The sequence below is a fragment of the Chanodichthys erythropterus genome, chromosome 8 (genome assembly GCF_024489055.1).
Source record: "Chanodichthys erythropterus isolate Z2021 chromosome 8, ASM2448905v1, whole genome shotgun sequence".
Taxonomy (NCBI): domain Eukaryota; kingdom Metazoa; phylum Chordata; class Actinopteri; order Cypriniformes; family Xenocyprididae; genus Chanodichthys; species Chanodichthys erythropterus.
In genome coordinates, this window is record NC_090228.1 from 46,730,973 (window position 1) to 46,748,374 (window position 17,402).

The 17,402-nt window shown below is 36.1% G+C and overlaps 1 protein-coding gene across 1 annotated transcript in view; it reads right to left on the reverse strand.

Moving 5' to 3' along the window:
- Positions 1–4,668: 4,668 nt before the first annotated feature.
- LOC137025341 (uncharacterized) overlaps positions 4,669–17,402 on the reverse strand; it is a 51,141-nt gene continuing 38,407 nt past the window's right edge. Inside the window, exons 13-18 of the mRNA XM_067393337.1 lie at positions 12,047–12,220; positions 11,429–11,602; positions 8,119–8,292; positions 5,580–5,753; positions 5,459–5,505; positions 4,669–5,378 (exon numbers count right to left, since the gene is read on the reverse strand). Of these exons, the coding sequence (XP_067249438.1) occupies positions 4,807–5,378; positions 5,459–5,505; positions 5,580–5,753; positions 8,119–8,292; positions 11,429–11,602; positions 12,047–12,220 (1,315 nt within the window). The 3' untranslated portion in view covers positions 4,669–4,806. The remainder of the gene's footprint in view (positions 5,379–5,458; positions 5,506–5,579; positions 5,754–8,118; positions 8,293–11,428; positions 11,603–12,046; positions 12,221–17,402) is intronic.

The window sequence follows — 17,402 nt, forward strand, 5'->3', positions numbered from 1 at the left end:
ATAAAAACGCTTATAAATAGAATGCTTTTCTGTTGATATAGGGCCTACTTAAATTATTTATATAAGCGTACATCTATATTTGCCTTATATTTGCCTTATATTTACATCTATCTATCTATCTATCTATATATATATATATATATATATATAACTTTATATAACTTTATCTCATAAAAATGCTTATAAATAGAATGCTTTTCTGTTGATATACTTAAATTATTTGACGTGTTTTTTTTTATATATAAGCGTACATCTATATTTGCCTTATATTTACATCTATCTATAAATATATATATAGCGTATCTAAGTACCGTATATGATAGGCGATGAATGTGCTAAAATATGCTTAGTTGTTGGCCAAAATCTTGCGATAACATGATGCTATTTGCTAAATGTGCTAACTGATATAGCAGACTGTAAAACGTTTACACATTCGCACACTTTGTCCGGTAATGGCCAATTGACAGCAGGGGCGTAAATCGCGGGGGGCCGGGGGGGGACATGACCCCCCCTATCTGAGTGCTGACCCCCCCAAAAAATATAATTAAAAACCACTCTAAGTATTGTAAATAAATGATATATCCTTAAAATAATTGTGTAAGAAGTAAAGCAATACAAACGCAAACAGGCGTTTTAAGTTTAGAAACATTTTGAGTCACCTCTCCCTTGCCTCACAGTGGTTTGGTCCACCGCGCACGTCACACTCGTGCTGATGTAGGAAATCCCGGCGGCGCCGGCGGGAGAGAAGAAGACGGAGACGGTAGTTGAGAGGAGCTCTAGTAAGTAGGCTGTTAAGGCTATTTTATTCAAAAACATCGGATGAAGTGGTTATTTTTGCTTTAATGTTGACGACGCTTGAGTAATTAGTCATAACAAAAAAAGCAAGATGATAACATTTTTTTTTCCGTGAGTCCGCTATTTTAGCAATTACAATGTTACCTAGCGTGTTTGGTAGCTTGTGTACAATTGCTTGTTGGATACTATGTCACCCACACCAACAACAGTTAACAGGTTTCAGGCTTTCGAGGAGTGCATGTGTATGCAAAGCCTACAAAATCTTATCAACTGACAAACTAAAAATAAGTCGACATAGCCCTCTGCTATGAACACTAAAATGCAGATCAAAATCATTCTAGATGTTGGCAGTGTGCAAAGCTCACATCTGATAACAAGAGAATCTTTCTGTAGGCCTAAAAAGGAGAGCATATCAATACAAAATACAGGGTATTGATATTTACCCCAAGGGCATTTTTTCCCCCTAATCTTATTACATGCTTCATCTTTTATTTCTTTCTTTTTTTTTTTTTTTTTACATTTGATCAATAAATTCAATAAGAAAAAATAAAGCAGGACTGTTATGAATCAAAATTAAATAATTTACACTGAAAAATTACAACTGCATTAAATAATGTTATGATAGTCTTTAAATATTTTTGAATATACAAATAAGAAATGTTGGGAAAATTTAAATATGAAACTGAACTGGCAGTAGGTGGTGGCAAGTGACTGTCCTATAGTCATTCCATTCAAATGAACGGATTCATCCAAGAGATGAGGCAGGTGTTTTAGGAATAGGCTATTACTGATTCTTGACTCAACCGATTCGTTCAAAACGCTTCAAATCATTCATTAATAAAATATTTATTATTAAATATTTATATTATCCATTATCAATCGCCACTTACACTAAATGTAATAGAATCATGCTTGCGTTTTGGTGATTCCCTAACTATTTTTGTTATTGTTGTTTTAATCAGGACAAGTAAAGCTCTCTTTCTCTTGCCCCTTCAAGAAATTAAGCGTTAATGTCGAGCCCCGGACAGCCCCGGCCCAATTTAACCCCTGCATATATCCTTTATAAGTAAAATTTTGGCTGTATTATTTGTGTCCCCTTCAAAAATTGCTCTTGAGAAATGTTATGTTTATTGTCCCCCCCTACTGTCCGATGAAATTTACGCCCCTGATTGACAGACATATACAGCATGCTTGTATACCTGTTACTTTCCTGTCAGTTATGCATAGCTAATGGTATGAGAGTATTATCTTATATGCTAATAATAAGTTTTTTTTTTTGACATTTTTTTTTTTAGGAATGTGGATCCATCACTCTAACATTCACCTGCAATTCCCACTTCAGGAGGGCACACAGCAACACAGGCGGAAATGAGAAAGAGTAAGTACACTTTTACCCACTATATGGTAGGCCTATATTGAAATCTGGTAAGATTTTTCATGTTTTTAAAATAAGTTTCGTCTGCTCACCAAGGCTGCATTTATTCAATTAAAAATACAGTAAAAAAACAGTAATATTGTGAAATAATTATTACAATTTAAAATAACTGTTTTCTATTTGAATATATTTCACAAAGTCATTTATTCTTGTGATGTCCAGCATCATTACTCCAGTCTTCAGTGTCGCATGATCAACTTCAGAAATCATTCTAATATGATGATTTGCAGCTCAAGAAACATTTATTGTTTACAATTGTTCAGAAATGTTTCATAAGTAGCAAATCATCATATTTGATGATAATATTTGATGATAATATTCATAAGATTCATATTTGATGATAATATATTTGCAGAGCTCTGTGGTGTGTCGTCACAGAAAAGCAGCTCCAAAACAGACCAAAAGTGACCATGTACCGGTTCCAGGAGCAGAGCTGACATCAGATGCAAGGAATAATGCCACCGCTGGTCGTCGGAACTGCATGCTTTTGCAAAGTACAGCTTGGTAAAAGGCAAGACACACTCCTTTGGAAATGCCAGGCATGTGACATTTACTTGTGTCTTCAGTTGAACTGTTTTCAAAAATGGCACACAGATGTGTGACTGTTCAGATTCTCTGTTCACCACCTCTCACTGACCATTGGGCTGCAAAGATTATCTATATGTGATCAAGCAGGTTATGTATAGGAGTGTAAAAGTGGGCTTTTTTTTATAAACCTTACCTTATTTTATTTGCCTGTACACAAAAAAAATGTGCCTTTGACCCTGAGTTTATATGTGGATTATATTGTTAACTTTATTTTAAATAAAAAAGAAAAAAACAATGATATGTCTTGTCTTTGCATTTTCTTAGTTGACTCAGTCACATTCCTGACTGAATGGCATTCATTATGCGGCTCATTAGGGGCAGGGTCTTAATCTCCCCAGGTGTAAATCACTTCATTATTCATGAAGAGTCACACCTCTTCGTGATATGGCCTACCTAAACAAAAAGTGTCTTAGAAATTTAAAAATCGAAAATACAATGTTTTATGTGTCAGAGTAGGGAGGATCATTTCCACATTCATTTTGGAAAAGCAAAAACTCTACACTAAAATATCACAATTCTCAAAAAGTCTTGTGAAAAAACATTTAGTATGCATTTTGAGGTATTGTTTCAGTTACTTTTTTTTTTGTTTTTTCAATAACCACGCATAAACATTATTCCCTTTAAAAACACAAACATGTACATACATGTTCCTCACATATTATTGTAGCCTAGTTTGTGCTGAATACAGTGTAATGACACTTTTGTCATTTAATATGTTTATAACCAACTGATAAAAGCACAAATGTCAGGGGGCATGTATCAAAACTTCTCCAGGGCCCAAAATCAGGCCTCAGACTCCAGAGGGTTAAGTTTACCTGTTTACCTACTGGCGACACTCCAATAATCCCATTACCTGCAGGGCGTCTACTAATCGACACCCAATAATATACCTGATCCTCCGGGGCGTCTCCTAATCGACACCCAATAATATATCAGTCAACGTCTTGACCCTTTTTAAAACCTAGTGCTCCCTAAATTGCTGCGCAGCAATAACCCAATAGACTCCAGACAATGCCTTAGAATAAGCTTTATTCACGGCTTCGTAGTTTGACATCGTATCAATCAAAGAGAATCCCACCAGCAAGAACACAACAGTTTATATAGGGATCGGAACATGGTAAAGCATTCTACAATATGACTGGTTCTTCATTATGTCAAAACCCTCATGTTACTAGGTAAAGCAAGATCTGCCTCAAATCATGTGTTTATTAGTTCGTTGATTACTCAATATCATGGGGCTATTATATTTAGATAGCTGTCCCTAAGTGTCACTTTTCTTATTTTTAGACATGATTTAGACACACACTGACTTAGTCCAATGCAAGGTCTGAAGACATTTAGGTTTCAAAAGCATATAAATGTTGCCAGGAAAAATAAATGTTAGTTATGATTAATTAAAAAATTCCATCATAACCTTAAGTAACAGTGCTTAAAATCAATTCTAAATGTAACTGGAAGCCAGTGCAAGGACCTGAGGAGTGGTACGATATATTCATAATTTTTGGTTCTGCTCAGAATACTCCAGTACTTTAACATTCTCATATTTACACATACAATTAAGAGCACTGCATCAGAATGTTACATTGAAATGTTACAAATTCTAGATACATGTACAATTATAGCTAGTGTGTATGTGGAATTATTATATATTTATTCAGTTTATATGTGCGTGTTTCAGTTATTCCCCATATGTTGTGGGGATAAAATGTCCCCAAAAGGTTAGAAATGTTTGATTTTGTTATGACACCTTAGTCCCCATGAGAAAAACATCTTATAAATCATACTAAGTTAAGTTTTGTTTTAATACATAAAAGAAATCTGACAGGGTTGTGTTTATGGTTAGTGGATAAAATATATAGTTTGTACAATATAAAAAATCATGTCTATAGAAAAGTCCCCATAAAACACAGAAACCCAACTTGTGTGAGTTTTTGTGTGTTAAAAATATAAAGTATTTAGTATAAAGTATTAAGTATAAAGTATTTAATTTATTTATGTGCGACATCTCTGCTTTTGCTTACAAGCTTTTCAAACTCAAACAGAGACACTGAGGAGTTGCGACGATAAACCCAAAATCCAGCATAGAGAGACTCAGTAAATGGGGAGGTGAATGTGTGTAAGTGTGTGAGTGTGTGTGTGTCGGAGACGCTGTAGAAGGACAGAGTACCGACTGACATATCCACATACACTCCAACTCTTTTAATGCAGCCTGATGGTACACGTATGTCAGTTGACTTTTTATCGTGCCAGACAGTGAATCTGTTATCAGAGCAGTTCAGACTCCAGGAGTACTCATTGAGTCCAAACTGACAGTCACTCCAGCCTTTCCTGTTGATTCCTTTATATGTCACTGATATATCAGCCTCTCCTCTCCATTCAGCCTCCCAGTAACAGCGTCCAGACAGACCCTCTCTACACAGAACCTGAGGACACTCATCAAATCTCTCTGGATGGTCAGGATATGACTGATACTCTTCCAAACATATCACCTTTTTGTTCTCATCAAAAAGAACAAGTTCATTGTTTACTGTGTTTGGATCCAGTGTGAGATTACAGGCATCTGAACACAAAAAGAGAGAAAGATTATAACACAACAACAACAGTCACTAAAGGTGCGAATGTGTGTAATTGTAGACATACATTTGGGTAGTCCTGCTGTAATCCTGAATTCTCCTCCATGATCCACACTGTAAAACACAAAGTGTCACGTTTTGCATGTATGATGCTATCAGTAAACACACACACACACACACACACATACTTGAGTTTTTCTAGTCTGTATTTTGGATGGTTGAGTTTATCAGTGAGCAGCTTGACTCCTGAATCCCCTGGGTAATTGTAGCTCAGATCCAGCTCTCTCAGGTGTGAGGGGTTTGAACTCAGAGCTGAAGACAGATAACCACAGCCGTCTTCTGTCACCATACAGCCAGACAATCTACAAACACACACAGCAATAAGGACTTACATGACATTAGTTTGTTAATCACTTATCACTATGTTTTACTGAAATCAAACAGAATAAAAACAGTTCAACTGTTTCCAAACTCAATTTGAATATAAGGGCAAGGAAATAGTGTTTGATATAATTACTCCACTATTTATCTGGTTTCAGTTTTAAGACTGTCCTCTGAATGTGCATCACTCACTCTATCTGTTTCAAATATGGGCTGCAGTCAGATTGCTGTTATCACTGCAACATGCCCAAACTATTTGTGTGTATGCATGTTTTGTTAATAAGCCTAATTGTTCTGCATAATTACAGCCTCTACTGCACTCTGCAACACTCTGGGGTTGCTGGATTTTCCTCACATAGCAGAAAAATCTACTTAAATGCACTTTCATTTTTGTCAAGCAGATAAATGTAATACATCAATTGAAACTACAGAATGTCTACTTTTATTTGAGTGTACTCACAGTAAGAACAAAATGTGCTTTTTGCAAAATAAAGATGCATGATCTACCGCCTCTATCTCAATAAAAGTTCATTCTGATATTTGTTAAAAAATGAACTGTAACTTAGTGAATACTTATCACACAAACATGAGACATGACTAAAGAAATGTTACAATGCCAGGTTTTAAATAATGTAAGGTAAATATTCTGTTTATATAATCTATTTGAAAAGAGAGATGTCATTTGTTTCTGAATAATATGAAAGGTTAGGCAAGATTTCTTTGGACTGTTTTTGACAGATTATGAGGTGTTTAATGTAAAATAGCCTAGTTTCACATCAATTAAGCTTTTGTTAACAATGAATGATGAAAATTCACCTTTGCATCACAGAAATAAATTATATTTGAAGTATATTAAAAGTGAAAACCAATATTTTAAATTGTAATAATATCTCACAATAGTGTTTTCTGTATTTTCAATCAAATAAATGCAGGGTTGATAAGCATAAGACTTCTTCCAAAAACATTAAAAATAGTAATGTGTCCAATCTTTTGACTGGTACTGTTTATACTTTAAAATATAAAAGGCCTATACAACATTTTCTTCACGTGATGTGCAATGATATGTACATGCATGGGATCACAAAAAACATGTTTTTATTTAAGAGTGGAGATTATATTAATGTTAATACAATAGTTGATATGATTCTGTCTTCAGCATGCTTACAGATTATATTTTCTTTTAACTCACAGATTTGAGAATCATCGTGACCAGATATTGGCCTAGATTGGACATTCTGCATGAATATGATGGTGAGATCACTGACTGGAAGCAGGAACATGATATTGTGCTTTCCTTCAGCAAATGGCAGCTGCTTTCAGGGAGAGCAGGTGAAAGGAGGATTTTAATGAAGAGATATGGAGTGCAGTTTTAGGAGATTTGGATCGCATAATTAATAAAAGAAACAAACAAAAAAATGACGAAGAATGAATGCACAGCACAAGGGGCAATTAGGATGATATTTGATGAGACTTGGGAGGAGGATGAGTGAGACTCTTTCGCATATGTTCTATGCATTTTTATAACGTATATGTATATGTGCATGTGTTTATGTGTGCATGTATAAAAAAAGGTCACCTAAATGAAAACTGTGCAACCCAGTGTCACAAAAATACTGGAAGATATGTAATATAGTTGGAGTTTCAAGTTTAAATAAAAATCAGAAAATGCATTCCTGTGTTTTTTTTTGTTTTGTTTTTTGTCTATTTAAATTCTATTTACAACCTTGCTATACATATAAATTGTCAAGAACAGTAATTTCTTGAAAGCCAATTGTTTTCTGAAAAAAATCCCAAAATATTTTAGCTGAAGGTTCTAAAGGGTTAATGTATTCCTCATTCATCAGCTATTTGGCACCTTTTAATATTACTTTAACAAGCTATGGAAGTTAATGTGTTCAGTATTCACACCTTTTTTTTTCTTTTTTTTTTTTTGATAATAAGGCATTATTTAATAACCTTAATACAAAAGTAGCAATTCTGCTATGATGGATCTCTGAGGGCTAATCTCTAATTATCTTCTGATTGGCATTACTATTCAAATTCACTGTTATGTCTTCATCACACACAATACCCTCCAGCTGTTCAAGTCCTCATTTTGTGTTTAGAGACGTTATGGTGAAATTTTTGCACCTCATTCATGTACTGTGTCATCCCAGAGTAAAAATAATTTTATAATTTATAATTTAATAATAATTTATTAAAAACCAAGACCAAAAGTTTTCAGTGAAAGACTACAGAAAATAAAGCAACTATCTACTGATGTGATGTTACAAGCTCTCAAGAAATCAAGAGCAAGTTACATATTTAATTTGATCAGATTAAATATTTATCTGCGTCCTTAATTACCCAAGTGTGTTCAGATGACAATGCAAAATCTTCAGTCCAAAAGAGAGCAGCTTCACTCCTGAATCCATCAAGGCATTGTTACTCAGGTCCAGCTCTCTCAGATGAGAGTTTAATAATTGTAGAACTGAAGACAAACTTTCACAGCACTGAGCAGTGAGATTACAGATGGCCACTCTAAACAAAAACAAAGGAGGAACTAATTAACACCAATGTCAGAAAGATGAGATAATAGATATGTTTACATGAACAATGTAATAAAAATGAAAAAAAAAAAAAGTTTGCGTTATTCGCACACAGATGACAAAAATGTTTTCAAAATGATTCCTATTCACACAGATCTGTGAACTCAATTAAAAACACTGTATATTCTACAGCAGGGCTGGGCAACTCTGGCCCTCAAAATCCACTTTTCTGTAGAGTTTAACTCTATCCCTGATAAAACTTACATGCTCCTAGTATTCTGGTAATCCTGAAGACCTTGATTAGCTTGTTTAGTTGTGTTTGATTATTGTTGGAGCCAAGCACTACAGAAAAGTAGATCCCGAGGGCCAGAGTTGCCCACCCATGTTCTTTAGTGTTGTGGATTTTCAACTGAGCAGGTTTGTTGAAAAAATAAAAAATAAATTTGTCTTGTCAGAGGGAGAAAATGTATGTCAATCATAAAAACAAATTGGTCAAGCTCATGCTATTATAACCTAATAATCCTGACCTAAGGATGACCTTAACAGTGTGATTTTAAGATAATAAACCCATTACTAGCTAGAAAAGAACATGCTACATTAAGATACATGCAACATAAGATTAACATTTAGGGAAAAAAATTTAAAAGATGTATACACAACAATATATTCTGGTCTTTTAATCTGAATGAATGAGAATTTTACATTTTTAACAACTAAGGTTGTTCACAAAAAATTTAAATGTAATGTTTGTACAATCCTAATTCCATCTCCCAGGTTTGTTTTGTTTGTCATGTCTGCAAGCACATGGCCTTGGTTTGCCATGTGCTTTCTCAGTTGATCTAGTGCTTTGCCCAGTATACCTAGTTTTTATTTTTGTCACCCTAGGCCAGTGTTTCTCAAACTTTTTCTGCCATTCCCCACGAGCCCCACATGTCCCCAATCGCCCCAACAAAATGGTAATAAAGTAGGCTTTTAGTTTATCTGTTAAAATGTATTAAAATTTATTTTATTAACATCACATTTTAAAAACAACCTCAAATGGCAGCATTAGAAATGTTCAAATAAAAAAAATAAAAGTGCAATTATATTATCATTTTGTATGAAAAGACTTTGTTCAAAAGTAAATAAAAATAATAATTCAATTATTATTTACAATTAGTAATGAACCCTTTCATGCATGAGTTTAAATTAAGATATTCAGAGTTTTTTTTAATGCAAACTTTTTAGAACGTTTCCCCTTACTGTTTCCATGGTGACGCGTCATAGGCTACTTTTCACGTCACACACCGCAGCCACAATAAGGGGCCGTTCACACAGAATGCGTTTTTCTATTCCAATGTGTTACTTTACCATTGTTTTTCTATGTGAACACGCGCATGATAGACGTGCATGACCTTTACGCTTGAGTCTCGCTTTCTTTTGCAGCGCTCTCGCACATGAGCGCCGCATTTTTAAGACGCCATGTCAAGTTAAAAGAATTTCAACTTTTACAAGTAGCGCCGCTCATCAATGTCAGTTCCAAAACAGTGGACCAATCAGAAGAACTCGGAGGCAGGGCAAGCGTTGTGAGCTTCTGTTTACAGTAGCAAGTTGGCAAGACAAATGTTTTATTTGACTGTAACATGGCAGAGGCACTGCTCATTATTATCTTATTTTCCTTTTTTTCCATGTCAAAACTGGTATCTATCAATTCTGCTATTTGCCTCGTTCTATTATTTCCATTATTGTCATTATTGCACTACGTCTTAAAAGCACGTCTCAAGACCCTCACGTTCTACCCTGCACTTTTTTTAAAATCATTCCTGAGCACTGCTTCTCACGTTTTTAGATGCAATGACATGTTCTGTGTGAATGGCCCCAACACTGTATGACAGATATATGGCTTTTATTTCGTTTCTCGTTTTTATTCAAAATATTCACAAGCTTGCTTACCATGTCATAAACTATCTGATATTCCGATTCTCAAATATGTGTAAGTGAGTGTGTTTTGTTGTTTAAAAACCTTTATAAATGATCTTGATTTATAACGCGAGATGGGTGCCGCCATCTTAGTTTGTGCAGTGTTCAAAGTCCTGTCAGTCGGATTTACAGCATGTGAATTCATCAATTTCTCCTGAAATGCATGTAAGCAAGTAGCCGGTGATCTGGGAGAAAAATAGAGTAAACTTTATAGTTACACTATATGTATCTGATATGAATAAAACACCTCGGCAAATTATATTTGAATTGATTGTTAATGCTGCTTCCATAGACATCAGTGTGTATTTTACAAGCTCTATATGTATTGTTTTTCTAGTACTTATGGATTTTATGTCTATATTTATGTTTATGGATTTTACTAGCACTTATGTCTGAAACCTAAAATAAACATTATGTTATTGAAAACACTGCATAGTTCTGATATATGAGAAGTGGAGTGCGCGTCAGTCTCTGGCTCAGCGACAGCAAAATGTGAAAACATAGTTTGAATCTTGCAGTTAAGTGATGTCTCTGAACTCTGGACATTCTAAATCCTGTATGTGGGACCGTACTCTCAGGGGCACAGAAATAAAAATCCCATAGGCTATGTGGGACCGTACCGCTCAAAGGTAATAGAGATGGGCACAAAAGTGACCAAATTTCCTCCCGTTTGTCACGATTCACTTGTCATGTCTCTATTCCCCACCAGTGGGGCGTGCCCCACACTTTGAGAAACGCTGCCCTAGGCTGTTCCACTTGCCTTGATTTCACTTTGTCTGCTCTTAACTTACATTTACCTATTGTTTGTGTTATTTTTTGTATTTTGCTCTGTGTGACTGCTCCCTTTCTCCAGCTCATTTGGTTCCAGTGACAGCATCCCTCCAGTCCCAGGGATCTCCGACTCTCTGTCAGCAATCCTACCTCAAGTCTGTCTCTTTCTGTCTACCGTGCTGCAAGTCCCATACCCAGTTTGGTTCACTGACTTCTTTTTCAGCTACCTGCTCAGTCACTAGGGTTCTTTACTCATCTCACAAATTTGTATTTGTTACAAAAACACTATTAAAAATCTTCACAGCTATCAGATGATGCTGATTTAAAATAAAATTTGATTACTACAAAACATCTGTTCATACACAGACGAGTATATAGTGAATATGTGAAAGTCACACCTCAGTATGTTTAGTTGACAGTTTGAACTCTTCAGTCCAGTAGAGAGCAGATTCACTCCAGAATCCTGCAGGTCATTGTTACTCAGGTCCAACTCTCTCAGAGGTGAGTTAGACGATTCTAGAGCTGAAGACAAACTTTCACAGCACTGAGTAGTCAATCGACAACCTGCCAGTCTGAACAAAACAAAGGATTCAGTAATTAAAATTTCGAAATTAATTGACATCTGACTGTCATTTACCATTTACATACTTTCCATGTTAAGTAAACCTTGTACTATCAATAAGCCACCAATACTATTGTATTGGAACCCTTGTATCTATAGCAACCAAGCAATAACAATTTATATTTGATTTATAAAGGATAGTGTTTTCCACACTGAATAGATTTGCTACATGACAGGTCTCACATTATACTATATATATTTTGAAACCACCTGACAAATAAGATAATCTATCTTATTAAGTAGTGAGAATGCAAATACACCAGAACAGTTAAAATATAACAAAATAACTCTCCATTACTGACACAATAATAATTGAATATTCCCAGTTATCAGCCAGTAATACATTGATTGCTCATAGATTGTGCATGTCTAATCGTGAATGTGAAGGTTAAACCTCAGTTTGTTCAGTTGACAGTGTGAACTCATCAGTCCAATGGAGAGCAGCCTCACTCCTGAATCCTGGATGTCATTGTTACTCAGGTCCAGCTCTCTCAAATAGGTACTTGATGATTGTAGAGCTGAAGACAAACTTTCACAGCACTGATCAGAGAGACCACATCCAACAAGTCTATTAAAGAAGATAACAGTGCAAAGGGGAGATGGATGTTAAAAATGTTTTCTATATTCTGCACATGACCATGTCTTTCAACAGTCCTGGGGGCCCACAGCACTGCATATTTTGGTTGCTTCTCAATTCTAAGGCTGCATCCACATCAAGTGGTATCCTTCACTTCCTCCACTAACTCAGAATCCTTCGCATATTTCAAATCACAAAAAGAATTAGTGGAAAATGAATCGGCACTGTCCTCACCCAATTTAATTTCATAATGCAAGAAAAAATGACTTTGGATATAAAGGTATTACATTTTCTGTTGTAAATTTATCACATTACCACTGGGATACCACAGACAACTGTCATTTACTATATTGCATTAATAGAAAAACAATAATATAAAGTATTATTATATAATATAAAGTATTTTTCCACAATTTAATTTAAAAGTATTTTTATGCTGTGACCAAGGGGGAGGAAACATTTACAACACAGCCATGCACCCTTAATGCACAGTCTAATTAGCCGAATTTCCATTGTTGAGCCACAAGCAAGCATGTTAGTGCATGCAAGGGACTAACATTTCCACTATCATTTCCACTATCGTTTCCACTGTCACTTCTGGGGCTTGACCAAGCCTTCTTGGGGCCATTGGCCAAGGTTTTTGGTCCACAGAATAGCGGGCCAACTGGGGCTTGAGGAGTGGCCATGAAACAAGGCTGAGTTTAGCTGGCCCAATGTGTTGTGATTGGCACTGCTTAGCGTGTGTTCAGGAAATGTCCCACCCCTCCATAACTCCATAAGTGTAAATATAAACTTATGAACAAAAAATATAAATATAAATATTTAACAGAAAATATAAATATAAAATTATGAACAGAAAATAGAACAGATTTCATGCATGGACCCTTAATTAAACAATTTAATAATCAAGTAAAAATGAATTTATATCTGTATGATATTATGTTATAACCACATTGGGAAGTGGATTGATGATTTAGCTGAGGGCGCCATCCTCTAGTCAGACAATGGAATTCATTCTACACGTGGCGCGACTCTCACAGTGCATTATGGGTATTATCTCGCCTTTGAGTGTACATTGGTTGTACACTCGTTATTTTGAATGAATGAGTGCACTCGGTAATGTCCACTATGTTTTTGGACACCACTACAAATGGCTTTACCCTCAAATAGTGCCCTATTTAAGGGTATAGGGTAAATTTTTTCTCAGTGGGCCAGACTATGGTCCAAGTGCAAGTGTCACGGGCCGCATATCATTTACATATGACGTCTCCAATGAAAACCAATCAGATTTAATGTTACGGTATTATCAGATAATATTATTATTATGCCTAGATGTTGCACACACAGAAGAGGTGGTCTTTTCTGGTGGCAGATACGGCACACTCAAAAATCAACAAATACTATAAAAAATTTGTTTTTGTTTCACAGTGTGTTAAAATGGCTGGCAGTGTCACTTATTCATATCAAAGTGAAAATTTCTTGTTCAATATACTCATGTTACACAACCCCCTGATATACAGTATGTCATAGAAAACGAGTACTCAGTATATAGTAGGTCTGTGCATGTTTGAAAATAATATATGATCACCAAAATGATTTTATATGACAAAAAACATTATAGTTCAAACTTATATTCATTTAATCTATTTTCATTTCATTTAAAAACAAAAATAAATTGTAAAACTGGGATTTATTATTTAAATGTGATTGGTATATTGTGGGCTGCATTTACATTTCTGACGGTCTGCAGGTTGAGAACCACTGGTATAGCCCAGGTGTACCCAATCCTGTTTCTGAAGATCTACCGATCTGCTGAGTTCAGATTCAACCCTGATCAAATGCATTTGTCTATAATTTTCAAGTGCTCCTGAAGATCTTAATTTTTAGCTTTAGTTGTGTTTGATCAGGGTTGGAGCTGAACTTTGCAGGGATATAGATCTCCAGAAACAGGATTGAGCATCCCTGAACTATACACAGCATGACAGTAGATCTTGAGGGCCAGAGTTGCCCAGCTCTGTTCTAGTGTTTAATGCTACACAAGTCTTTAGTCCTCAGAAGGACTGATATAGGAAGGACACAGCCTCAATATTGTACAGCCTTCTAATTGAGAAGCCTCATTGTACAGAATGTCTTCCTTATGTAACTTCTTAATTGTCAGTCCCATTTTGGGGGCATAGACCCCAAAATAACATTTCCACTTTACATTATTATAAATCGTGGATATTTTGAAGCACAAACTTAAGTTTGGCCTCTTTTTAAAACACCTGATTCAGATCTTCAGGTCAGGGAACTTAACTGAGTGTGTCAGATAAGACAGACATACAAAATGTGCAGTGCAGTCCAGGGCCAGGATTGAAAAACCACTGCCAAAGCTAATACACTGTATGACATGAAGCTCTCTAAAAACACTTCATAATTGATTCATTCATTAGATGTGTGAAAACCCTAACAAAAGCATGTGAATTAGAGTCAGGTGAGCTGAAAGTATGTGATGAAGCACAGCTGGAGACTCTTTATCACTGCTGCCATTAAACTCAAATGACATTGGTTTGACTCCAGAAACAGTTTTGGGAAACACTGTACTAAGTAAAACTTTGTTTTGGGGGGCGCTGTTGAGGTGTGCATGGAGTAGACGTGTTTCATCGAGCTCCTCCACGCCAAGTTTTTAAATTAGTGAAACAAGACGCCGTCTTTATTTTTTATTTCATATACTGTGTTGTGAACTTCTATTTAGTTATATCTCTCAATTGATCAACACCTTGATGCGCGAAAATGCCTTTAAAATCAGCAAAAACCTAGAAAAATTCTGGACCTCAGCTGTTGGCTAGTTGTGACGAAGCTAATCCCGCCGTTAGTCAAGCTTCTGCCGACGATGATACATCGTTGATGTGGGAAAAGATATCAACAGGATTCTTTCAACCATAAATGAAAGATTTGACAAGTTCGAGGAAGACTTTAGGTCTCTACAGACATCGGTACGGGATTTTGCGGAAAGAGTGGAGACTGTTGAGGGTCAAACACGGGACCACGAAGGCCATTTATGCTCTCTCGAAGCGACTTTGACTGATTTGCAGAAGACCAATAAAGTTCTTAGAGCGAAGGTCAGCGACTTAGAAGGGCGATCTCGACGCAACAATATAAAAATAATTGGTATCCCTGAGGGAGAGGAGAAAGGGAGACCGACCGAGTTTGTTGCAGCATTAATTCCAAAACTACTGGGGGAGACTCATTTTCAAGGACCGGTCATTGACCGTGCTCACCGTACGCTCAAGCCATCAGATGGGGAGAGGCCCCGCATCATTATTGCACGAGTGCATTTCTTTCAGGAAAAGGAATGAATTCTTCGACTTCGCCGTGATCGCACCCTGGAATACAACGGACACAAGGTTTATATCTTTCCGGACTACACTGCAGAAGTTATGGAACAGCGAAGGCCGTTCAGTGACGTGATGCGCAAGCTGAGAGAGCTAAAGGTGACACACAGTCTTCGCTTTCCTGCGCGTCTCCATGTTCAGCACAACGGACAGTTCAAGACCTTCACTGACCCTGTAGAGGCTGCGAAATTTGTGGAGACCAGGCTGAGACAGGAGTAGAGACATATGCGCAACACTGGTATCACTCTTAAAATACTTTATACTGACTGTTGACACATTATAGTTTTTGTTTTCATTAAGAGTGTTTACAAACTGTATCGTTATGGACGGCATTATTGTCAATAATTCTAGACTGAAATGTTTGTAACTTGGAAGTGGAGTCGAGCGGATTTGCCGCGATAGAAGTGACGTGATGGATCCTCCTACTACTCACATGCGAGTAGTGTTCTCGGGTCGAATAGGGGACAAAGTGCTTCATTTCAGGGAAGCCAGATGTGGGAGGGGGTGGGTTGAAGTTCTAAGTTCTAAAGAGTTTTACATGTTTCTGTCTTATGTGAATTTTTTTTTTTTTTTTCTGGACTGCCTCATTTCAATGTCCCAATCTTTATTTGTAGAGTTTGATGACTAACATTAAGGGAGAAGCGATCACATTGGCTTCTTGGAATGTAAGAGGGCTTGGCCATGTAATTAAAAGAAGTAGAGTATTTGCACATTTGAAATCACTCAAGGCTGATATAATATTTCTTCAGGAAACCCACCTTAGTGTAACTCATCAGTGCAGACTCAGGACCAACTGGATATCGCAGGTTTACCAGGCCCCATTCAATGCCAAACTATTCTTTTTCGTAAGAATCTTCTTTTTCGACTTTCCATGGTTGCTGATCCTCAGGGTAGATATATAATGGTATCTGGGCATATTAATTCTCTCCCAATAACTTTGCTTAATATACTGTATATGGCCCCAATTTTGATGATTTTGAAATTTTTCACAAAATCTTTAGTGTAATTCCTGATGTAAACTCTTCAAATGTAATAGTAGGTGGAGATTTCAACTGTTACTTAGATCCTTATATGGATATATCATCAAACCACCACCTACAATTACCTCCATACAAACACTTAACAACCTAATCAAATCTAGAAATATGGTCAACATTTGGAGGCTTCAGCATCCGACAGATAGAGATTATTCCTTTTACTCTCATGTCCACAAATCATACACTAGTATTGACTACTTTTTGGTTACATTTGAATTGGTTTCCAATATTAGTAATACTAAATATCATAATATATTAATATCTGATCATAGCCCAGTTACGTTCCAAATTAAAAGTGTTTTGCCAAAATGAAATTACTCGTGGCATTTCAACCCAATGCTAATCAAAGATTCAACTTTTATTTCATATTTAACTGGACAAATGGATGAGTTTTTTACGACTAATGACAATGGAGAGGTTTCAGATTCAATTTTGTGGGATACTTTTAAAGTCGTAATCCGAGGCCATATCATATCATTTGAGTCATCGGAAAAGCGGGCTTTAAATAGTAGGCTTAGGAAAATAGAGAAAACATTGCCAGTGCTCGAACAAGCATATAGAGTGTCACTCTCAAAGTCTGATTATAATAAAATCTTAAAATTAAAGTATGAGTATAATTCTATCCTAAATGGCCAGATAGGTAACCTTCTCCTCAAACTTTTGAACTGAACCGGGGTTTACGACAAGGTGATTCTCTATCACCTCTACTTTTTAACATTGCACTCGAGCCATTAGCTGTAGGAATTAGAACCCATCCACATA